Here is a 25,424-nt window from a genome sequence, read left to right as displayed (position 1 = left end):
AATTTGTTATTGTTTTTTGTACTATTTGAGACATTCATCGTAAAACATAATAAGGCTCTGTAATTTTTCAGGATGATGTGATGAGTCAATAACATTTAATTTAGGTAAACAAATCAAGTAGGTAAGTTTCTACATCACGCATTTTTTTCAGGTGAATTTTATCAGTAGTCATTGATTTTCCATCTCACTGACAAAATTCTAAACTTATATCAATCCAAAATATAGGTACTTCTTATCTCACATAGTCACGATAAACTTACTCTTTCTCAACAACTCTTAATCAAAAATAGACCTTCAGCTACTAGGACGTTTCAACATTTCAACAACAAACACACACCAACATCGCCTACAAACACTTACTCAACAGACCTAAATACTGGTTAGGTCTCGCTCTATACACGTAGGAGCCTAGGTCTAGCCTGTGTCTAGACCAGGGTGGGTACTAGGGGAACCTAATCACAGTTGTGCCGATCGCATCTTCGCTGCACGCGTGTGCTAGTGCAGACTCGAAGTCTTGTGGGAGGAAAACCTGGGAAAGAATATAGTGAATGTGAAAAGTGATGTCATGGATTTGGATGGGATGGCCCTAGCTCGCCAAAAGGTTACTTCACTTCACGGGGAAATGATGATATATTTCGAAAACATACTGTTCATTATTAAATAGGCCTATGCCTATGAAACCGTTAACATGGTTGATCTACTACTGAACGCAAATGGTTCTATGCGAATGAGCCTTTTTTGGTGTAAGTGCTCCTTTTAGAAAAAAAACACCTAAAGCATCAACTGTCAGGTATGTTGTTTGTAAGTCGTGTTAGCTACACTATTTCTATTTACACTCTAGATCGGCTGAACCGATTTAGCTGTAAATTGGTAGGGGGCCGTCCATTAATCACGTGAGATCGTTCTAATTTCCCCCCCTTCCCCCTGGTGATATTTGGGAATTTATTTTACTTTATAAGGAAATGCAAACCTCAAGGGCAACAGCTAGCTAGTTCTAATTACCTTATCAAGCACGGGGGTGAGTTGTCCATTGTCCACCAGCTGCGCCAGCGTGGCGAGTCCGTCGCGCAGGTGGTACTGGTTCTCCAGCCAGTCCGTGTGCGAGCCGAGACCTACTAGCCACTGGGGAGAAGAGACATGTTAGACAAAACAAAAAGGTGAACAAAGTCATAGTATATTTTATGTCAAAATAATCTTCTAGTTAGCGAGTCTATGACAAAAACTAGATAGCTGGTTATATAAGGGTTTACTACCCAATTGAGCTAGCTCATACCTGTAGAATGAAACTGTATTTATTTCAGTGTTCAGCATGAGCAACAACCACCGTATTATAAACCATACACTAAAAATACTTCTGTCTAGATATTTCGTATTTGATTTATTAGTTTTTTTAATAATAAGCGGGATGTATAAACAATATTGATTCACCTCTGTTTCATAAATGTATGCTATCGAAGTCATATTTCTATTTCGGTTCAGCCTGTATAACATAATAAATTATCCAGTACCACGTACCCTCATAACTCTATACGTGTAGAAGGAGGCAGCAAAGGCGAGAGTGAACGGCGCCGCTAGTCGGTCGGACAGCAGCGCTTTAGGACGCAGCTCCACTATGTTGTTGCGCGGAGCCGTGGCTCTGGAAAATAACATGAATTATTAACCAAAATAACATAATATAAACTTAGTATCTGCAGTAATTAACTTCCTTAGTGGGTAAAGATCACCCTTTTGCAGTTTTTTAGGAGGCACCTCACAGCCTAATAGTTTAGTTATAGGGGCCTTCCTCTTCTTAGCTTTCTCTCTCGCACTGCCTACCACTTTCTCCAGAACACCAAAGGTTACCTAAAAGAAATTGCTATTAGCATTAAGTTCGCCTGTTCACCCGACTGGGGATCGAACCCCATCGACATAACAGTCTAATTAATAACAAAACTGCCCATCCCGGTTAGAAAAAACCCGAAACAGGTATGTTTTTACTGACACAAATTTCTACAGTGGAATCTTTTCACTACGACTTAATTTAATATTAAGAAGTTTAACATACTTAAGCACGGCAGCATGTGAGCCCGGTGTTTTCGGTGGGCAGGCGAGCCCCCCGCACAGCAGCAGGGCGTCCCACGGGCCCTTGTTGAGGGCGAACTGTTCTACGGACAGCCAGGACGGGGTCACTGACCCGTCCAGGTCCAGGTAGTCTTGGGATCCTGTGGGATGGTTGAAGGTTTTAGGTAGGGTAAGGTTTTTTTGTAGAACAGAGGGAACGTAGGTATGTGAGCTATAAAAAGAACAAGATAAGAAAAAGGGTCGGTCCCAGAATACAACCTTGAAGCACACCTAATACACCATAGTTTATGGGAATAATTATGCTGTGCCAAGCGAATCTTTTTCAATAAACTGGCTACCTATCAGTAAAATGGACTATTAAAAGATCTAATACAGTGTCTCCGACTCCGACTTATTCAAGCTTTTCGACCCACATTCATATACCAATCTATAGTGACTCTTATTACCCATATCTCTAAGGCTCATGGTGGCGTGTCGCGGCGCGGTGACGGTGACGTGCGCGCCCCACGCGCTCAGCAGCTGGATGAGTAGGCAGCCCTCGCCGCAGATTACAAGCTAAACTGACTCTTATTACCCAGACCCGAAGACTCATAAAAGCTCTTGAAGAGTAAATCTCGTTGACATAGATGAGAAAAAGGGTCGGTCCTAATATACTACCTTGAGGCACACCATAGTTTATAGGAAGCCTAGTCTTTCGCTGGTATTGGATGCGAGTCAATTTTAATAGCAATGCCTCTTATTCGGTATTTTTAAAGCATTTCATGTAAGTGTTTCGTAAGTGAGCCTTATTACCCATGTCCCTAAGGCTCATGGTGGCGTGTCGGGGCGCGGTGACGGTGACGTGCGCGCCCCACGCGCTCAGCAGCTGGATTAGCAGGCAGCCCTCGCCGCTGGCTGCGCCGCAGATTGCTATCCTGAAATATATAATAGATAGATAGAATATTCTTTATTTGCACCATAGAACAACGCGGACTCGGGTGTACCCTCGGGAAGCGTCATAGCGATCTTTCTTGATACAAAAAAGTCTGCCATTTTTTTCGGGGGGAAATTTTACCGTTTACCTTGATTAAGTCTCATGTGACATGTCATTATGAGTTTTAATTCCTAGCAATAAGAGTTATGTGAAGAGACATTTAATTATGAACACAGTGTCGTCATTTTTTCTTGCCATGGATGTAACAATTGTCGATAAGCGTTATCGATGAATTCGAGATCATGTGTTGGAAATAATAATTTTAAATTAATTAAATAGAATAGAACATAATGTATGAAGCATTAATTTCTATAACTTATCTTTTAAAGTTTTTTCATAAAATACTTATGGAATGTAGATGAAATGCTTCCAAAAAAGCTAACCTATGTACCTACCTAGCTATGATTTACTTGTCAAACTAAACATTTTTTTTCTATACGACAAAAATGGTTTTTCTGCTCCATAGAAACTTGGTTGGATTTTACATCTTGAATTTCCTGAAAGCATTGCTTGTTGCAATGCAAAACCAAAAAATTTTGAGAGTGACCCCCTCCCTAGTCAACCCTGTCAGCTTACGTTCACCAAATTAAATAAACTATGTGTAACCTCCTATAAATGTGACATTTATTGTCGATAAGCACATATTTACATACCGGTACATCACTATGGCATTTTTCTTACATTTGCATTGGTTGCTAGGCAACGGCTAATAACAATAAACCATGACCGAAGGTGACCAAATCTATGATCAAATCCGGGAATCCGAATATTCTATGCAACGAAGCTGTCATTTAGTATGTAAACAGCTCATTTTACACGAAACGAACGCTTTGCCGACTAGATTGAGTCTAGTGAAAATTGAGACTACAACTAGTTTTTATGAATCAGTGGGCCTTTCTGGCCTACCACCCCGGCAGAGGGGAACGTCTGCCTATTTCATCTCCAGACCATTCATACTCAATGATTTGCACACACAAACTTGAACAAAACTTACATAATTTATAATGTACAAAAATACACATGATGTACAAAAATGGCAGTCTTATCGATTTAAGCCATTTTTTCAAGACAAAGTTAGGGTGTAATGATGTTTATGATCAAAGACAGGTCTAGAATGTCAAGGGCACAGAATGGTATGCCGACCCATAGCTGTTTGTCTATTTGCAGCATTGATGTGACTGCTCTCTTATTATATTATTATTATATTTCTTCTTATATCTTCACTCCTTTTGGAGGTTTATTCCCTATCTCACGGGCGTGAGGCACTTAGTCTCACCTCTTAGCCAGTCAGATCCGTACTTCAGCCTGTCTATAGCGGTCAGCGCTAGAGCGCCGCACCACGACGCTAGCTTGGTGTCGGATGGCCGTGTGTGAGGTCTGTCAGCCACTAGACTCAGCGACGCATATATACACATGTAACTTATAAGAAGTCTACATATTGAATTCATAATAACAGTCTCACCTCTTAGCCTTACAGTTGTCAGGCCCGTACTTCAGCCTGTCTATGGCGGTCAGCGCTAGAGCCCCGCACCACGGCAGCGACGCGGCGCTGTCAGCCGCTAGACCACGCGGCCGCTTGCTCACTCGAGTACTGGAAGAGATTGATTTTTAGTGGAGAAACGATATGTTCTATAGATGTATTTTTCTTATTTTGTAGGCAAAAATAAGGCTTCTTTTAGGTAGAATAGGTGGTCATTGTTTAGAGTGACTTTTTCCAGAAAAAAATAAGGTGTTTGTTTAAAAAAAAAACATATTATCCGAACTCTTGAGTGTAAAAGATGTCGAAATAGATTTTCATCTATTTGAGCCAGGCGTAAGGTATGATCATTATGATTTTACACACAATCGGAAATACTTGTAGTTTATATTCATCGAGTGTGAAACGCGTCGCCACACTCCTAAGAGTCAGCAGGCCGCGCCGTCACCCCACTCTCTCACGCACGAGTGTGAAACCCATCGCCGCACATTTACCTCCGCACAGTCAGCAGCTCGCTCGCCGCGCCGCCGGCCCACTCGCTGACGCAGCCCCACACATTTACCCATGAGTGTGAAACCCGTCGCCACACATTTACCTCCGCACAGTCAGTAGCTCGCTCGCCGCGCCGCCGGCCCACTCGCTGACGCAGCCCCACACCTCGTCGCTACAGACGCACGAGTGTGAAACCCGTCGCCACACATTTACCGACCGACTGGTGTAGTGGTTAGTGACCCTGACTGCTATGCCGAAGGTTCCGGGGTCGATTCCATATTTGTTTAAAGACAGATATCTGTACTCGGGTCTTGGGTATTGATATTTATATTTAATATGTATTATCTATGCTTTTGTGTAGACATATCAGCTGTCTGACACCCATATTACAGGCTCTGCCCAGCTTGGAGTCGGATGGCCGTGTGTGAGATGTCCCCACATATATTATACCATACCCATACCTATCATTAGTATTAGTACCTACCTAATCACCTAATAACTCTGAAATGGACATAGTATTAGACGATATTTTGGAACTATCAGACTGTATTAACCTAAACTCATTCCTTACTCATGTACCTAAAAACATTCAACTCCTATGTATTCATATGAATATAAGATCCACCATAAAAAACTTTGCATCTCTCGAACAATGCATTAATTCCTCATCACGTACTATAGATGTCATAATGTTGTCCGAAGCCAATATCTCCAACGATCTCAGCACATTGTACCAATTACAGGGCTATAATATGCACACTGAACTGCGAAATGGCAGAAAAGGCGGAGGCATTATTATCTACATAAATAAAATTCATAAATTCCGCATAAACAGCTACAAAACACAACACTTTGAAAACCTTTTCGGAACTATAACCACGCCTTCGAACTACCGCGCGGTCCTGTGCTGCATATATCGCCCACCTCGTAACAGTAAACACTTGTTTATTAGAGAATTAGACACACTGCTTAGTAAAATAAAACGCCAGCAAGATACTTATGTGCTCGGAGACATCAACATAGACCTAAAAATTAACAGCCCTGTAAAACATTTTTATAACACTACTATGTATAACAATAGCCTAGCTTGCGGGATCACTGAGTATACACGCATTGAATTATATAATAACAAAATAACTAAATCTTGTATAGATCACATCTACGCAAGATCCCGCTCACTAAACTTATACACAGCGGCGCTCGGAACCAAACTGGCGGACCACCGAGCAACGGCCCTCGCTTGCTGCGGAGCGGGTCTGGACACACGGGTGGGTTCTCAATACATTACCAAATTTAATTATAAAATGCTAGCTGATTCCTTAAAACAAATAGACTGGAAACCTACCAAACAAGTTATCTGCCCACTAAAGCTATATAATATAATTATAGAAAATATACAAAAATGCTATGAAAAATCTATGTATACAATAAAAAGACCTACGAATATAAAACGTATGTCTAACAACTGGATTAATAACAAAATCATAAAAGCTTGTGAACATAGGGATAAATTATTCTTAAAATGGATCTCGGATCCCACCAATAAAATTATAAAGCAACAGTACAATTCATCAAGAAATTTTTCTAATAAATTAATAAATAAATGTAAAAATGAAAGTATACGGAATGAAATAATTTCGAACAAAAACAACCCAAGAGCGCTCTGGCAATTATTAAATAGTATCACAGGTAGGGCCAGAACAATAGCAGATGCTGTCATTCAGGATGCAATGTTGAATAACAACAACACAACTAGTAGCATTGCAAATAACTTTGCTAAAAACTTTGCCAATAGTGTTAAGAACATAGTACCTAATTGTGATAGAAAACTGCTAGATAAAAATCAGTATATCTCTCCAGTGAATGCAAGCTGTAGATTTCAACCAACGTCGGCCAAGTCAATTCTCACTGAAATACGATCCCTGAGCAACCGTAAAGCACCAGGATCCGACAAAATACGCGCTAAAGACCTAAAAACAATTGAGATCGACATAGCAGAAATACTATCAAGGTTTATTAATGCATCGGTCAAGGAAGGTAAATATCCGAAAGAGCTCAAAACAGGCATAGTTAAACCTATTCATAAAAAAGGCTGTCATAAAAACTATGACAACTACCGCCAAATCACTATATTAAATACCATAAACAAAATAGTAGAAAAAGCATTAGCTAAACAAATAAATTCATTTTATAATAAACATAATATAATAACTGACAAACAATATGGGTTTCAGGCAGGTAAAAGTACAACACAACTACTAACAAAATTCACAGACGATATTTACAGGCACTTGAATGATAAAGAACATATCTTAGTCGCATTTATTGACTACAGCAAGGCATTCGATACCCTGAAACATAATATCCTGGGTGAAAAACTAAGCGACTGCGGCATTCGAGGACCTCTTGGCGAATGGTGTAAAAACTATCTCAAAGAAAGATCTTTCACAGTTAAAGTCGGTGACTCACTGAGCAAAAAAATAGCAGTATCTGAAGGTACAGCACAGGGATCTGTCTTGGGTCCCCTGCACTACATAACATATGTAAATGACGTGGTCAAACTTATAAAATACTGTGAAATCTACCAATTTGCCGATGATACATGCCTCATTGCAGCCAGTAAAGACATAAAAACGGCTTTAAAACAACTGCAGAGTGACTTCACCCTACTAACCAAGTGGTCACATGATGCAGGTTTGGTCCTCAATGCGAAGAAGACAACCTTGATGTATATTAGCTCTAGTCAAAATAGGATAACCACAGAACCTAAACTAATTGTACACAACCACCGCTGCCTCCACATGCAGGACAACCAACATTGTTGTTGCCCACCAGTCGAAGTCGTCAGCAAACAAAAATATCTTGGGCTGATATTCGACGACAGGCTCAAATGGACAGAACACATCAACCACGTATGTGATAAACTGAGAGCAATACTAGCCAAAATAAAAATCATAAAACAAAAAATCCCATACAATATACTGCTGCAGCTATATAAAGCACTGGGTGAAACTACCATATACTATGGGCTTAGTTCTTATGGTAGAACTTGTAAAACAAATCTAGACTCCATATACGCACTACAATTAAGAATTATTAAAGCGATTGTCCCATTTAAAACTAAAATTAAGCACCAAGACAACTACCACCAACTATTCCACCAACACTGCAAAGTAATACCTATACATAACCAAGTTAAATATAGCCTATTGATTGATAACTTCTTTAATCATAAATATCAAAACGTAATACATAATGCAAAAAACAAAAAATACCCGAAGCTGTCTAAATAATAAACTACAAGTCCCCCAGTATCGTAATTTATATGGAAAACAGCTACTGCAATACCAAATACCTACCTTAATAAACCAACTCCCGCTAAATATAAGACAACAAATAACAACTAGTAATATTAAAAACATACTTACACTTTTCTTCTTACAATCATAAATATGTAAAATAATCACCTAATCTCTAATCTTTAATCTCACGGAATTCTGACAGTTATCAATTTTTGACATGTCAGAGATCACAAACCTTTTTTGGCTGGGTACTTTTTTCAATACGAGTCTGAACATCAGTTGTATCCGGACAATTTTATATATTATATTTTTAAATATTTAGAATGATGGTCTTTACGTTAGGCGCAAAAGAACCACGAGGACGCTGCTTTCTGGGAGAGAGAAAGTCTGACTCTTGTGCTCTGTCAGATGGGGCCGCTTCCTGGGAAGGGCCAGGTTGTGGCTCCATAACGTTTATAAAAATCAACAAACTATCACAACGCGAAAGGTCAACGATAAGAAACCGGCCAAGTGCCAGTTGGACTCGCGCACTGAGGGTTCCGTACAAGTCTACTTATCTGAGATATTTTTCCTTTTGATTTCATAATTATGTACATCTTTATGAAATATTAGCTTGTTATCTTTAACCGTTTCTGAGAAAAAGGGTGGTGACAGACAGACGGATAACGATAAGAGTTCCTTTTTTCCTTTTCAGGTACGGAACTCTAAAAAAGAATAGTAACAATCGGATCAATCGTTTCCGAGATATTCGTGGACAAACATACATACCAACAAACATATAAACATACTTATACAATAAAAAAAATCATATTTGTTTATTAGGCTTAATGGATTGTCATATTTTATGTTAATATGGTGCAGTTCCAATAATCTTACATAGGTACCTATATACCGAACATATTATGTACTTACCGAATTGAGAATCTTTTATTTGAAATCGATTAAAAAGGTTTGTTATCCCTGAATTTGGTATAAAGTGATGCCATGCTAAAGAATAAAATAAAGTAATTAAAATTAATTCGATACAATGGTCGTGAGTCGTGATTTTACTTAATATTATAAATGCGAAAGTTTGTGAGTATGTGTGTATGTATGTATGTGTGTACCTTTGTTACTTCTTCACGTCAAAACAACTAAACCGATTTTAATGAAATTTGGAATGGAGTTAGCTGACACTCTGGATTAACAAATAATAGCTAATGTGTTAATCCAGGAAATTCCGCGATAAAAAGTAGTCTTTTTATTGCGGAATTCCCACGGGAAAACTAATTAAGATGAAGCGAAGCTCGTGGCAACATCTAGTTTTGAAATATTAGTTATTTTTGTATTACTTACTTCACTTGAGCAAGTAAATATTTAGATTTATGTTTTTCTATGAAAACATAAAAAAAATATTGCCATTAAATGTACTCAAATTTTACCTTTTTTCGGTGAAGAGCTTTTTTAGTGGTATCACTAATGAAATGTCAGAATTCCGCGGAATTAAAAATTAGAGTATAGTGTGTCTACACAAACAACTACTCTTGCATGTTATTTATCATAGAACAACACGGACTCGATGTTATTTATAATGTGTTAGAATGTAAGCCTTATCTTTAAGTATTTTAAGACCAATGTACGGATACAATGAGTGAAGCCGTGCGAATGTCGGTGTGCGGTCAAACCTAAACTGGTTTTTGTCACACTGTAACTGTCTTTTTATATAAAATGTAACTTTGTGTAATTTATAATAAATAAATAATAATTACCTCCTGACAGTGAGCAGCTCGCTGGCCGCGCCGCCGGCCCACTCGCTGACGCAGCCCCACACCTCGTCCCCCAGCTCCAGCTCCGACACGCCGTGGCCCACGTCCAGCACTACACCTGCGAATTGTAGAGATACGAGATTAGTATAATAATCGCACCCGTAGAAAATGCTAAGTTCTAGACAAAGTATTTTTATAGAACCTAGCATTTTCTACCTGTTCATCATAAAAATTGACAATCCAAAAAAAAATTAGCCCTTTAAGCCATTGGCCATTTTGTATTGAAACGTTTTGAAGCGGCAAGATGCCTGCGCCGCGCCTTCGCCTTATACCTTTTATGTGTAATTCGCGCCTAAGGGCCTATATGGCTTTGCCGACATCTGACACTGCTTCACGAAAGCTGTAAATCAATGCAATGATCGGGTGAAGTGGTTCCAAATACTACCGGCAGGTGGCAGTGTCTCACGTACCGGTCCCACGGTGACGTGCCCCCGCGTGCCCCCACAGCACGGTCGTGGGGGCACGCGGCAAACAGTGTCACTCACCGGCGAACCCGCGGCCCACGGTGACGTGCCCCCGCGTGCCCCCGCAGCACGGTAGTAGGGGCACGCGGCACACAGTGTGACTCACCGGCGAACCCGCGACCCACGGTGACGTGCCCCCGCGTGCCCCCGCAGCACGGTCGTGGGGGCACGCGGCACACAGTGTCACTCACCGGCGAACCCGCGGCCCACGGTGACGTGCCCCCGCGTGCCCCCGCAGCACGGTCGTGGGGGCACGCGGCACACAGTGTCACTCACCGGCGAACCCGCGGCCCACGGGGACGTGCCCCCGCGTGAGCAGCCCGCGCAGTGCGCCCGCGTGCCCCCGCAGCACGGCCGAGGGGGCACGCGGCACACAGTGTCACTCACCGGCGAACCCGCGGCCCACGGTGACGTGCCCCCGCGTGAGCAGCCCGCGCAGTGCGCCCGCGTGCCCCCGCAGCACGGCCGTGGGGGCACGCGGCACACAGTGTCACTCACCGGCGAACCCGCGGCCCACGGTGACGTGCCCCCGCGTGAGCAGCCCGCGCAGTGCCCCCGCGTGCCCCCGCAGCACGCCGCGGTCGAGGGGGCACACGCTGAAGGCTTGCACTCGGATTAGCACCTCGCCGGTTGACGCCGCTGGAAGGTTGTACAATTTATTTGAGTCATAAAAGGTAGGTTGTACATAATCCTGAGTTTCCTAAGTTGCACAAATGCAAGTTAAGCGTTACGTAATGCAAACACACGCATCATATTTAATGTGTTGAAAGCAATGTGATGGTTTTTAGCGTGGGACAGTGGCTGGATGAGGAACGACGAGGAAATAATGTTGTGGAGCTTCTTGGATGATAATAACCCCTTGTGTTTAACTACAAGTTTAACGTGTCTGTGTTTTTATGTATCTGTTTGTAGTAGCGTAGCTCCAAAAGGGCTGGACTGATTTACCTTATTTTTTTTTCGCACCATAGATAAGGTTACCCTGCCTGCTCTCAGCTGCATTTTATCAAAATCGTCGTAGCCGTTCCAAAGTTATGCTAGTTTTAGTGTAGAAAGGCGGGGATTTTTAACATTGGTTAGGTTAGAAAGCAGACTAACCCGAAGCAACAGCATCATCCACCATAATGACCGACTGGTCAGTATGCGAGTGCAGCTGCCTAGCATGGGGCCCCTGCGGCGCGCGCGCCCCCACCCGCAGCCCTATCGCCATCCCGCTCGCACACCCATATGGAGGCCTACTGCCGTCCCACTCGCGCTGTGTCATTCCTTTTAATGTGTCTGTGTGTTTGTGTATCTATTTGTAGGGGCGTAACTTCCAAACGGCTGAACCGATTTTCGTTTTGTTTTCTCTGGATGATAGATAATGTTACCCTGCGTGTTCTTATTTGTATTTTGTCGAAATCGGTAGAGCCGTTCAAAAGTTATGCTACTTTTAGTGTGGAATGTCAAGGTGTTTTTAAGGTTAGGTTACCGGAACTTTTTCATTGCTCTTAACTGTAGGTAATACTAACCGGAAGCAACAGCATCATCCACCATAATGACCGACTGGTCAGTATGCGAGTGCAGCTGCCTAGCATGGGGCCCCTGCGGCGCGCGCGCCCCCACCCGCAGCCCTACCGCCATCCCGCTCGCACACCCATATGGAGGCCTACTGCCGTCCCACTCGCGCTGTGTCATTCCTTTTAATGTGTCTGTGTGTTTGTGTATCTATTTGTAGGGGCGTAACTTCCAAACGGCTGAACCGATTTTCGTTTTGTTTTCTCTGGATGATAGATAATGTTACCCTGCGTGTTCTTATTTGTATTTTGTCGAAATCGGTAGAGCCGTTCAAAAGTTATGCTACTTTTAGTGTGGAATGTCAAGGTGTTTTTAAGGTTAGGTTACCGGAACTTTTTCATTGCTCTTAACTGTAGGTAATACTAACCGGAAGCAACAGCATCATCCACCATAATGACCGACTGGTCAGTATGCGAGTGCAGCTGCCTAGCATGGGGCCCCTGCGGCGCGCGCGCCCCCACCCGCAGCCCTACCGCCATCCCGCTCGCGCAGCCGCAAGCCACGCCGCACATGAAGATCACCATGCTGCGACGCCAGACTGCGGGAGAGACGGGTGTATGTTAGTAAGTTCGATTGAACTTTGGAAGAAAACTTACGCGGGTGAAAAAATCTTGGGTGTGTGAGGATTACTTAATGCAATCGGTAATAGGAGGTTAGATGGACTTATCTAACAGAAATGCTTTCTTTGAATCAGCATTGAGGATTAATCCAGCTAAATCCTATTAAAGTTGTAAAAGACTGACTGCAGAAGCTCATCAGATAAATAATAATCGAATTATTATAATTATCGATCTTCATAATTAGGTACTGTTTTGTATTAAGTTACCTCTAAAATCAGCTATATTTATCATTTTCTCTTGATAAACTGATCCTAACTGAAACTATAGTAGAGTCATTTTACTAATATATTATTATTGTATCTGACACTTATTTATAAGTTTTAAAACCAGTAGGTAAGTATAATATTGAAATCGTTTTCTTCTATTATGACGAACACAAGAGATACACTAGGGTTTGCCACTATGTTGAATTAAATTATTAGATAAGCTATTCATACAACAAACCTCTGTCCTTAAACAGCGTGACTAGTTCATTGTACAGCAGCGCCGGCGACAGGGGGGGCGCTCCCTCCCGGATGCGCTGCACCGTCTCCGCGGTGAAGTTGGCTACACGACGCCGGGACTCCACGATCAGCTCGTGGTGCCATATCTCGTTGAACGCTTCTCGTATCTGTGAAGAGATAGGGTTTTGTCTAAAGATAGAGGCTTATTTGCGTGTCATCTTTAACCACTCACGTCCCGGTGACCCATTTGTACACCAGAAACAATAGATTTTATATTGTCTCCAATTTCACAGGATGTCAAGAACAGCTTAATAGCTAATGGGTGATTCTCAAATGACGCGATTTAGGTATGTCCAAGCCATAAAATACATGAAATTGATAGTTTTATACCAGGATGTATTTTTTTTAAATAATGTATCTTGTGACCGTTTTTATACATTAGTAATGTAATGCATAAATTTATAAAGAAAGCGACAATGATTTTTTAAAACTCAATATCATAAGTTCTTTGGCGCGTCCTTCACTTGATTTTATTTTTAGGTCAAGAAAAACTCACTTTTTAAAGTAAAATAAGCGTTTGATTTATATATTATCATTATAACAGATACTTATGTTAATTGTAAATTAGGTTTCTATTCACTCTTAGGTTTAGTTTTCAAAAATATAACGCATTCAATTTTGTCCGAGAAAAAAAACTAACTTCTTTGGCGTAACGATACCGTGTTCCTACTCTGCGTTTAAACGATCACCGGAAATAATCACCATGCGTCCCTCACCCTTCAGTCCCCCATTATCTTCGACCAGGAGCAGAGGAGCGTAAGTTTACGGAGTATGACGAAAAAATTTTTTTTTTGCGCCATAACGGGTTTTGGTCAGGTAAGTGCCTAATTTCTTCGATTGTTACTTTCATGCTATTATTTGTTTTTGTTGCATACATATTTTTGTCCACGTATGTCTATTCAAACAGTATGCACGTGTCAATAAGAGGTTCCAATTGTACATCAGCTTTCTGTAAAAATAAATTTTAAGTGATGATTTCTAATTTCGTTGGCAATAATTTCTTTGGATTTCTTTGGCATTCTGCGCCAACGAAATTAGTTTTGATACAAAGAAATTAGTATTGAGTATGAAACACCAATAATAACGCTAACTTTATGCATTCAATGTCTATTATGGTTAATTCTCTCATCATCATCATCAGCCAATAATCATCCACTGGACATAGGCCTCTCCCAAGGAGCGCCACAACACTCGGTTCTCGGCCTTCCTCATCCAACTACTACCGGCTACCCGCCTATGGTCGTCAGTCCAGCGGGCAGGAGGGCGTTCCACGCTGCGGTTGCCTGTTCGTGGTCTCCACTCGAGAACTCGTCTACCCCAACGGTTATCGGTTCTTCGGCAGATATGACCAGCCCACTGCCACATCTGGTTGCATATTTTGACAGCTATGTTGGTAACCTTAGTCCTCTGACGGATAACCTCATTTCTGATACGATCCATCAGAGAAACCCCAAGCATAACTAGAGAGTTATGCTTGGGGTTTCTATGGAGGGCCATAGCACGCTGAGCGACTTTAAATCGGTGGACCAGTCCTACCGTCAGTGTCCACGTCTCAGCACCATACGTCATCACTAGCAGGACGCACTGGTTGAAGACTTTTGTCTTCGTGCTCCGAGGAATGGACGAGGACAATATGTGACGAAGTTTCCCGAATGCAGCCCAACCCAGTTGGATGCGCCTTGCAGCCTCCTTTTCCAAGTTGCTTCTGCCTAGCCGAATAGTCTGCCCGAGGTAGACATATTCATGCACAACTTCGATTGTTGCCTCACCAACGATGACCGGCTCCGGTTTCATGTGAGCATTGTACATGACTTTCGTCTTGTCCAAGTTCATACCGAGGCCTACACGTCGGGAAGCAGCGTTTAGGCCACTTAGCATCCAGCTGAGTTCCTGCAGAGATTCTGCCATAATAACGATGTCGTCCGCGAAGCGGAGGTGTGACATGTACTCGCCATTTATACATATGCCATGTCCTTTCCAGTCCAACGTCTTCAATACATCCAGTGAATTGGTGAACCGTTTCGGAGATATCACATCGCTCTGTTTCACTCCACGTTTCAGTTGGATAGGTCTTGTCTTGTGGTCCTGTACTTGGACAGTCATAGTAGCGGTATTGTACAGACACCTCAACACCTCGATATAGCGCCAGTCGATTTGGCATCTCTGCAAGGATTCCAAAACTGCTTAGGTCTCGATGTAGTCGAAGGCTTTTTCATAGTCCACAAAGGCTAGATAAAGAGGCTGATTATACTCTTCGGTCTTCTGTATAATCTACCTTACTGTGTGGATGTGGTCTATTGTACTAAAGCCTTTTTGAAACCCAGCCTGCTCCGGGTGCTGAAACTCGTCTAACTTTTGGGCAAGACCATTCGTGATAACCCTTGAGAACAGCTTGTATGCATGGCTTAAAAGCGAGATCGGTCTATAGTTCTTCAGAAGGGTTTGGTCACCCTTCTGAAGGGTTTGGTCACCCTTCTGAAGAACTGTAGTCCTCTCTAGAAGCTGGTGTTGACAGCTCCAATTTGGTGCAGTGTGGGACGAAGGGTCGACTTCACCAGACATCTCCTCTCCAGCTTGAAGTTGATATTCAGAGTACCTCGGAGAAATCGGTGATCACTCCCAGTTTTAAACCTATTGATCACTGGGACATATCTTTGAAATGTGCAGCTTGTCAGTCATAATGAAGTCTTTTTCGTCTCAAAGAAAGAATTCATCAGAAAGAAAGCCCCTCCCTTTCGAGGAAGTCTACAAGCATTTGCCCTCTCTGGTAGAAACCAGCTCCACCACCTCTCTGCTACCAAAGCCATGATGTCCTACCCTCGATTCGTCGCATTCTTGTACTCCCACTTTGGCGTTGAAGTCCCCCATCACAACGGTGTATTGGGTCCTAGCACTACACGTGATGCCCTAGAGATATCCTCGTATACTGCTTTGACTTCTGTGTCAGAGTGTGCCGAGGTTGGTGCATATAACTGTACGACCTTCAAGGAATACCTCTCGGTTAGTTTAAGTACTAGGTACGCTACCCGATTTGACACACTGCTGATCTCCACTACGTTGTTGACAAGGGTCTTGTTGACGAGGAATCCTACGCCACCTTGGGACAGTTGGTCGCCCTCCTGATGGTAGAACATGTGGCCGGACTCCAGGGTCATCGTGTTCTCGTCCTCTTTACACTTTTTTATACCGGTGACGCTGCTGCCCATCGCCGGCCTATGGGATTTAGAGTAGCTGTTTTTGGATGGTTATACCGCCATCATCCGGTCGCCAGAGCCTCGTCTGTTATTTAGCAGAGTGCATCACGGGCAGGTGAGGTTGGCAATTGGTTCATTCGGATGTTTAAAACCCTTGCACCCTTACGTGATCAGGTAATTATGTTAAAAACAAATAAAGATATGCGTGATTTTTTGTTTTGTTGTGTATTATTTGCAATCTACGTATAAAACTAATTTCTTTAAAATAATTTCTAATTTCTTTGTTCTTAAAACTAACTTCTTTGGGACCTTTTATAATTTCTTTGGTGTGTTTTCTAATTTCATTGGTGCCAATCTAATTTCATTGGCCCAAAATTGTTTAAAATCGCTGTAACTTTGAATCGGCTCGATAGATTTCAGGGCCAATAAGAGATAACTAAAGAGGTCTAAAGCCTCTACAATATGTGGGGTATAATATTAAAACAACATGAAAAAAAAAATGCGCCAAAGAAATTATGCTTTTGGAGCCATTTTTTGAGAATCACCCTAATTTACCTTTCGTATTGTTTCATAGGTGTGCTGATAAATATCTTCGGCTTTTGTTTTTCCATTATCAGCTGCAGTTTTGGCTGCTACCTAAAAATTAATATAAAATAACACATTAAATATTAAATGGTAAGGAATATTAGGTCATAGTAAATATTGACACAAGTATTCCACCAGGAACCCGAGTTGGACTAACTTAATTTAAGTAACAGGAATACAGTTCTGTAGTTACCAGAAGTTGTTTTTAACTCATAAATTTATACCTAATAATAGTGTTTAAAAAAAGTAGCAAGTAGGGACCTAACAAACTAAAGTAATAATCTAAGTTTATTTAAATGTAGGTAGTATATTACTCACTTGTAAAGCCTCAAGCTTTTCCCCAGCTTTAAACTTTAGGTCATCCATGCCCTAAATGTAACGAAACTGAGCTGAAATAATAAATAAAGCCGTATCTTCTATATTTCCCAGCCTTCACCTTTGGAACTGATTCGTCCTTAAATAACTTTGCTACAAAAATAGAACAGTAATACCAATTTGACGAATGAAATAACGGTTTGAGGTAATTTTTGTATACACTTTTATTTATTTTCTTAGTTAATTTTGTGCTTGTTTTGTGTAAAATTATATAAAATAGGCCGAAAATGTAAATTAGTTTCTATAAAAACAACATAACCTAAAAATCAGCTGTTTGTGACATAACAGTAAACGTCAAAATATGGATGCGTTCCGTTTAAGTTTATTAAGAATCAGCTACACATGTGACTTATCTGATAGATAATTAAAATTTATACTACTTACACCTATAATAAATAACAGTTAGAAGCTACGACGAGAAACACTATTTCAACTACTAAACCAAACTAAAATCTACTATTCTTCTTGATTTCAGCGATCCAGGACTTGACGGCGGGAGTGGAGAGACGCGTAAAGAGAGTGGGGCTGGGTGTTTTCTTGCAGTTGCTGGCGACGTAACCCGAGGTCACGCCCCAGAGGCCGTCCTCCGCGACCACCGGAGCACCCACGTCGGGCTGGGGTTACAGAAGCTATTATTAGTACCGTTATTTACGTAGGTGGGTAGGTATAGTCACTACAAGGTAAATACGTAATACTAGAAAGGATGTTCAATGCGTAGGAGTGGAGGGGTACAGAATGCAACAGTAACTAGTTATAACTTTCCTCATCCAATCATTACCAGCCTTCGCAAGTTTCACCCCATCTAGTTATGACAAGAGTAATCTAAACCCCACTCACCGTACAAACGCTATGATGCGTGACCAGCGGCGTCAGACACATCGAGGACTCGTCCAGGGCGACCTCAGCGGCTTTGTACACCCACAAGCAGGTGTCCCTCGGCAGGTAGCTCTGTAGGGAGACGCGCAGGTAGTTGAACTTGATCCTCTCTTCCGCTGATGAGGGGAGCGGGAGGCCGTTGACCTGGGGAGAGGCGGTGAGTTTATGTAGTTGACCTCCTAGGCTTCTATGTAGGACTGTAGGTATAGGTAGTTAGGTAGCCAAAAAAACGGAGAAAGCAAAGCTTAGTGCCTAGGTATGTACCTAGTTAGAAATTAAATAATCCGTCTACACTACAAAGAACTTCAACGGCCGGGAATCGAACCCGGACCTTTGGCATAGCAGTCAGGGTCAATAACCGCTACACCATACGGTCGTATTTTTTCCTCGTTAGGTATAACTAGGTAAATAGTCGTTTGTATAAGTATGAGTACCTAGTATTGAGTGGGTTCCTATGATAGGTTCGTGCAACTGTTTCAAAGTTATGGCCGATCTTTAATAGGAAAACTTTGAGGAATGGCATGTTGAACTAAAATTATTTATAAACGGTCTGTTGAGTGAGTTCTTGTGTGTTTAGGTTATCTTTTGTTGGGTGTTGTTTACTTAAATAGGTAGGTTCGACACCCGTGTAAGTGGGCCACCTACAACTAGTAGTGTGAGCAATTGTTATTGACACAAGCTGGTACGTAGGTGTATATTTTATCGTTTTCCAATGTTTATTACGGTCCCAAAAAGTGGAGCTTGCTATAATCAGGCCTTTTCTGGAATAAACTTATCTAAGTATACGTATACCTACTGACCTACTAAGATAAATAGGTAACTACTTAAATAGTAATTTATTATTGAACCTACTTAGCTAAGTACATAATAAATACCTACTATGTTTACCAGAACCAGACCTAATGCGAGTGGAAATGGAAATCCATAATTCATTCAATCCATGCGTCGTAAAAAAAGAACGACAGTGGATCATTCCGTAATCTACCTACTTATACATTACATTACCTACATTTATGCACAGAAATTACGGGACTGATTTCAAAAAAATATTTATAAAATAATCTAAGATAGAGATGATCTCAGAAAGGTGGCCGGTAGTGGCTATAAATGTGGAAAGCTGATGATAGAGTGTTGTGGCACTTAAAGAGAGACCTATGTCCAGCAGTGGACGATTACAGGCTGATAATGATAATGCTTGTGAACCTTTTAGAGATGACGCAAAGCACAGAAAAATAGGTAGTCAGATGTAACGTAGTATTTGGATGAAGTAGTGTTATAAGCCTGAAAGATGATTCTGAAGCTTGTACGGTCAGCTTCATAAGTGGCTATACACTTCTGTACCTTGTCAAACTGACGAACCGTCAATGTTTCAATGTATGAAGTAGTATGAACTGACAAGGTACAAAAGCATGTATGCAGCTGACTGTAGTTAGATATTACTTACAATAAGCCGCGGCCAATACGACACCAGAAACTTGGCCACCACAACTTTCTCATTAGAGCTGGATATGTCAGTCGGTTTCACACTATCCGAGATGTCCACTTTGTATCCCATCTCGACCAGAGCGACGTCAAACTCTGGCTTCTTGGGGTCGAAGGATGGGTGGATTTGGATGGATTTGAGCGGCATCAGCTGTCCACCCTGCTTGTTATGCAGAGAGCCGAGACGGACTTTGAAGAGGCGGATTGATGACTGCATTCTGTTGTTGAATAGAAGGAAGAAAATTAAACAAAAACGATGGTTAGATACTGGCAGTTTCGTGGGAACCTTGCCTCATATTTAAAGGGTTTTCCGTGTATTAAAAGCGAATCGTTTGGGGATAATGTAGCATTATTATGTCGAACGAAATTGTGTAATCGGTTCGGTAAATATTCATCCATCTGTTCAGTAGTTTAGTTTATCATCAACCACTACCAGTCTAAGCCCCAGTTTCACCATACTCTGTTAGATCATAACAAGGGAGTAGTTGTTGACTTTTGACACATTTGTCAAGAATTTAATATGGAGATGACGTGTAATTCACGACATTACAATGTAACAGGGGTGTTAATGACTAACAGACTGTGGTAAAAGCGCTAAGGCTTTTTCTTCTTCTTTCCAGCAGCGGGGACATGGAGGGTTGTGCTTATGATGGGAGAAGCCTTTATCGAGCATTGGAAGCTAGCTGGCTGATCATCATCAGCCTGGCTACTCACGTAAAGAACGGCCCAGCAGCAGTGAGTATAAGTTTCTGTGTAATGAGAGCCCCAGCCGCGTAGTACGAACCCTTCCGCAAGATGGCAGCAGTGTAGCGGTACGGGTAGAACGTGGTCACTGTCTCATTCGGAGCTGTGGGTAAATGGGTTTGCTGTCTCATTATAGCTGATAGAATAGGTGTGCATGAATGAGGAATGATGTAAGAGCCTGTATCTTATAAATATTAATTACGTACGGTGGACCCTGGGTGACTGAAGCTAATCTGACTTGGTAATCCTTTCACCACGGTACAAACCTAGTCCAGCTCTGGTGTAGTCACCTCTATGCTAACAAGATACGATAGTTTTGCTATAGGACGTTGCTTCAAGAAAAAGGTGAAATATTAGCATAGCAGCACGTGAAACGCCTAACGCCTAAGTATACATATTTATAAGTTTCTGTTTGCCCTCTATAATTCTCATGGTTCGTAAAACGATTTTTTATAGAGTCTAGGTTTTGCCACCGTGGTGAAAGGATGAAACAACGTCAGTCGTCACGCAAACTGCCAACGGTGCTCCCGACGTATTATTAATACAAAGTTAATTATACTTCACTCGAAAATGATGCTCTTAAAATTTACTCTACGTTCCGATACCGTTTCAAGGAAATAATTATGTAATCCAGTTAACACCCTGTTTAAAAAGATGACACCTACACTAATTTTATTAAAATATAAGTCCAAAGAGTCTTTGGACTTATAAAGACGGGATTTAAAATCCGATATAAGGAAAATGGATGGATAAATGGATATTCACCATTTTCGTGAGGCTTTTTTGTTGAGTTCCCCGAAGCGGTGGATTTCGGATTTTCTACTTCCGGTTCCGGTGCGTTCGCTTCCGGTTCCTTCCCCTCTGTGGAGTGGAAGGGTCGATTAGTACCTGTTTCCGGTAAGTATCCTGTTATTATTGCTATGACAAACACTGAGAAAGGTCTATTTTTGCTGGATCTAAGTAGTAATATACAGTCTGCAAAATAATTACATTGGCCACCCCAGCTCAATAGTTTTATTCTGATGAATCAAATTTAATAATTATTTAATTTATAATAATTAATATTTGATTGATACATAACTAAGATACACATAAGGTAAATGTCCCTGTAGTTGATAGCGTCCCAGTAATTGATAGTTTCAACTTTATGGTTGAATAATAAGAAAACTAATTAAGTTTTTAAACGGACTCCTGTAAATATTTGAACTTTGAAGTCTCTCAAATTGACTAACAAAGTGTCAGTATTCTGCATCGATTCAATTTGACGTATAATTTTTTTTCGCGCGTAGCCGTTTGCATCAACGCGTTTACTTGTGTTTCGTAAATTGAATAACTAAGCTCGGAGTGTTCCCCGGTACGATATTGCAGTTGATTTATGGCGTTTTACGGGTAAGTATTGTTTTTATTACCTTTGAATGTAAAGTTACTTCGCTGGTTCATGCTTCTTTTACCAATTTTGATTATATTTACTTGTTTGTGACGAGTATCATCTACTAGGACAAGAAAAAATCAAAAACCTAGTAGTTGATACCCCCTATCAAGTAAGGTTAATGTTTAAAATATGTTGCTCAGACATGAAAAATGTTGAATGTTTTTATGTTTGAAAATTACTTTACTTTTGCTATGACAGATTTTTAATACTTTGTATTATTTTTTGTTGATGACTTCATATCAATTACTGGAACACAGAATGTAAAACTACTTTGTCAATTACTGGGCGAAGTGAAAAATTTCCTATCAATTATAGGTACATTTTGGGACTGTTTGAATTTTGTCGGAAAATAGTAAAAAACGTTTAATTAGATACTTGATTGTAAGGAAATAATTTAGATAGAAGACTGATTTACCAAAATGTGTTACTTAGTTACCGCCTGATTTCGTAATAAAAGTTTTTCCCTAACAACGCTTTTATTATTGTCACTACTATGTCAACTACTGGGACATTTACCTTAATTAGGTATATAAGCTCAAGATAATATTTATGTCTTTTGCTAACTGTACCTGAATAGCTTTCATAGGACCAACTCACAAAATTTATTTCAACCAAATTCCATTAAGAAACTGTGTAAGTTTGTCCTTCTTTCACGCTTGAAGCGGCGTGATTACAAAGTTTGACTAAGTAATTAATTATAGGTAGTACCTACCTATAGGGAAAAAAAAACTGAACGGACCTTAGTAAGCTACTTTCGGAGATTATTTTAATGTGAAGCAAATACAGCGAATACCAAACGGTTTTCTGTGAAAGAGTAAGAAATATGTTGAATAGCGCCATCCAATGAACGCGCTAGTGAGCTCAACCAAAAAGGAGATTCCAGAGAGAGAGAGACCAGATGACTGCCACATATCCATCACTTACGTTAGATCATGCACGTTATAATACATTCGCGAGCAATGAAAAAGTTCCACCCACGTCACGAAATGGCCCAAATTTTTTGAAACATATTTCTTGTTAATATTCTAATGCGCCGTTAAATGTAATGAGCCGTTTTCCTTGACAGCTGTCAGTTGAGCTTTTGGGTAAGCCGATAGATGGCGTGAAAACGCAGTGTACCAACTTTCAAAAATTACATAGAGAGCAAAGAGTACTAAACTCAGAATAAGAACTCACTAGTTGTGATTAAATGTCGGGTGGTAGCGCGAGCCATCCTTCCGAGGCTCAGACTGCATGTGGCTTGGGATAGTGCTAAGTATTCTGTGAATAGTTCTACCCGCGCCGTCACGTAGTGTTCTTTTTTCTATGCGCGCCGTTTGAACGGGTGCTGCGTGCGAGAACTGATTTTCTATTTTTATTTATTGTATGATCCTAAATAAGATCCCAAAGAAATGTGCACTAACTCTACAGTATCAAGGGAGGAGGAGCAGATAGCTCAACTACAACTCAATTAATACAGGGCCTCAAGTCTGCTAATGAATGGCGGCTCAATGCTGTGTCGTCTGAATGGTTTTCCGACTTTAGGTATCTGTTTTCTCTTTGTTAGTGAGTCCCAGTAGTGCAATATGAAACACTTAACACTTATTACTGTTTATTAACGTTAGTTCTTTAAAAAAGATGCAATAAATATTTCCTAAAACGCAGATAATGAATACCTACAGTGCGAAACCCATGCTGCCGACACACAACTGTGCCGCCATTCCTTAGCAGACTTGGGGCCCAGGAGAAACACAAGTAAACTGAGAAAACTTGAAAAGAACGGCTGTACGCACAATCGCACTGAACGCTGAAGCAACAGTGACATCGACATCATAGAGAAAATAATACTACAATTCTACCTACCTACGTCACTTTCACATTTCGTTAGCCTCACAGAATAACATATTGTGATCTGAGTGTGTTCTGAGGGTTTGAAAGTTGGTACAACCCCAGACAACGCCATCTATTTCTCCAAAAAGGAACTTTTTTTTTTTTTAACAAACGCCTCATTCAAGATTGCAGACGGCGTCATTAAGCTAGCCTTTTCCGTTTAGGAGTATAATTTGGTGCTATTGTGACTGGAACTTTGTAATTGCCAATATACTTAGCACCTATCACGTGAGTACAAATGTGCTGCGAAAAGTGGGTGGCTCGCTTTGTGAGCCACCTCTGACTACCCCTTCGGAGATTACAGTCATGAGTGCATTTGTATATACTTTGTCATTGCTCATTAATGTAATTACTTACCGTTATCAGTGTTCACTCTCCTAGTTTCAAGCTTGATCACTTTTTCATATCCACTCATTCCCTTTGGAGACACACCCTGCGCTTTCCCGTCATCATCATCATCATCATTGTTCACCGCGTTGTTCACATCATGTTCATGACTACTCGTCTCCGGAGAGCGACTCTCATCAGAATCTTCGGACGTATCCTCAGAATACGCACTCAAAAACGACGACAAAATTAAAATTTGCACTAAAAAAATACGGCACATTTTACGAAGGTTTTTGGATGAATTGAGAATGGTGTGAATTACCAAAGGAAGTGATTTGAGTGTCGTGTTAAATAGTAATGGTTGGAAAGTTGTAGGAAAAATGAATGGTTGTTTCTAGAACAATAGGGTAGACTGGACAATGGTTTCTCAGGAGTCTGATAGTCTCGGAGCTAGATTAAATTAAGGTTTTTAAAACTTACAAGAAGAGACCCACAATGTAATAACCATATCTATTTTAAGTAACAACAATAAAGAATTTAGATTTTTTTAATTAATTAAGCACTTAAGTAGATCTTAATCTAAGCTCTCACTATACGTTATAAATATAACCGAATCGACTTCCTTCAGACAAACTTTGGGTGTAAGAGTTTTATAATTGTTATGATCAAAGTAGGTTATGGTTTTTTTGTGTTTGAAAACCTTGGGAGTGTTGGTAAAGAATTGTAAATAAATATAATGACTATGCCTGTAGCGTTAAATTAAATTTAAAAGTTTTAACTCTGTTTTCTTTATGGGTTTGGCACCTCCTTTACGCTTAGGTGTGTCAGCCACTAACTGGTGGAATGGAATGGATAGTGTGGAAAAAAAACAGTTAATTAGCTATGCTTCTTTATTTTCAGCATTCAGCACCAACAATGAGGAGTTCTTTTTTTCAGCTTGCCTAGGTAGCTAGGAAAATATACCTGGATGCGGAGTGCGAGTTTTTTTACGCCGTTCGAGTAGAAGTGGTGAGTAAACGAGAATGTATATGGTACAGGAGAATCGCCACCTAGCGGTACAAGCGCTGAACTAGGCCCGCGCCATACAAACTTGCGTCGATTTTCAGTATTTTCGCTGCTTGATCGTTTTGGCAAAGCCTACACGTGGACCTCTGCAGGGATTCGAGTATCCTACTCCCAGACTACAATTGTAACAATAGGAAGCTATATTAGTCTTCTTTCTTTCTGTATTATTTTTAAAAGCCGTGTCCAATATATCTAATGAATAGTGATTAACTACTTTGTGTAAT

General features: G+C 40.9%; 2 protein-coding genes across 2 annotated transcripts; both read right to left on the bottom strand.

Annotated features, from left to right (window-relative positions):
• Positions 1 to 235: 235 nt before the first annotated feature.
• On the bottom strand, positions 236 to 17,666 carry LOC105392192 (reticulon-4-interacting protein 1, mitochondrial). The gene is made up of 12 exons (XM_048628311.1): positions 17,349 to 17,666; positions 17,001 to 17,081; positions 13,193 to 13,358; positions 12,496 to 12,666; positions 11,073 to 11,213; positions 10,054 to 10,168; positions 4,497 to 4,625; positions 2,854 to 2,975; positions 2,045 to 2,201; positions 1,516 to 1,636; positions 1,003 to 1,122; positions 236 to 529 (listed from the first exon to the last, which is right to left on the bottom strand). Exons 1-12 carry the CDS (start codon positions 17,394 to 17,396, stop codon positions 443 to 445), a joined length of 1,458 nt encoding a protein of 485 aa, XP_048484268.1. The 5' UTR covers positions 17,397 to 17,666; the 3' UTR covers positions 236 to 442.
• A 164-nt stretch (positions 17,667 to 17,830) lies between these two features.
• On the bottom strand, positions 17,831 to 24,474 carry LOC105392193 (trypsin). Its single transcript, XM_038109860.2, has 6 exons — positions 24,166 to 24,474; positions 21,273 to 21,368; positions 20,478 to 20,610; positions 19,726 to 19,981; positions 18,243 to 18,425; positions 17,831 to 18,019 (listed from the first exon to the last, which is right to left on the bottom strand). The coding sequence occupies exons 1-6, from the start codon at positions 24,413 to 24,415 to the stop codon at positions 17,852 to 17,854; spliced, it is 1,086 nt and encodes a 361-aa protein (XP_037965788.2). The 5' UTR covers positions 24,416 to 24,474; the 3' UTR covers positions 17,831 to 17,851.
• Between the last annotated feature and the right edge of the window lie 950 nt (positions 24,475 to 25,424).

This window comes from Plutella xylostella, chromosome 20 (assembly GCF_932276165.1).
Source record: "Plutella xylostella chromosome 20, ilPluXylo3.1, whole genome shotgun sequence".
NCBI lineage: Eukaryota > Metazoa > Arthropoda > Insecta > Lepidoptera > Plutellidae > Plutella > Plutella xylostella.
The sequence above is the reverse complement of the archived record's forward strand: the minus strand, read 5'-3'. Positions and strand labels throughout refer to the sequence as shown.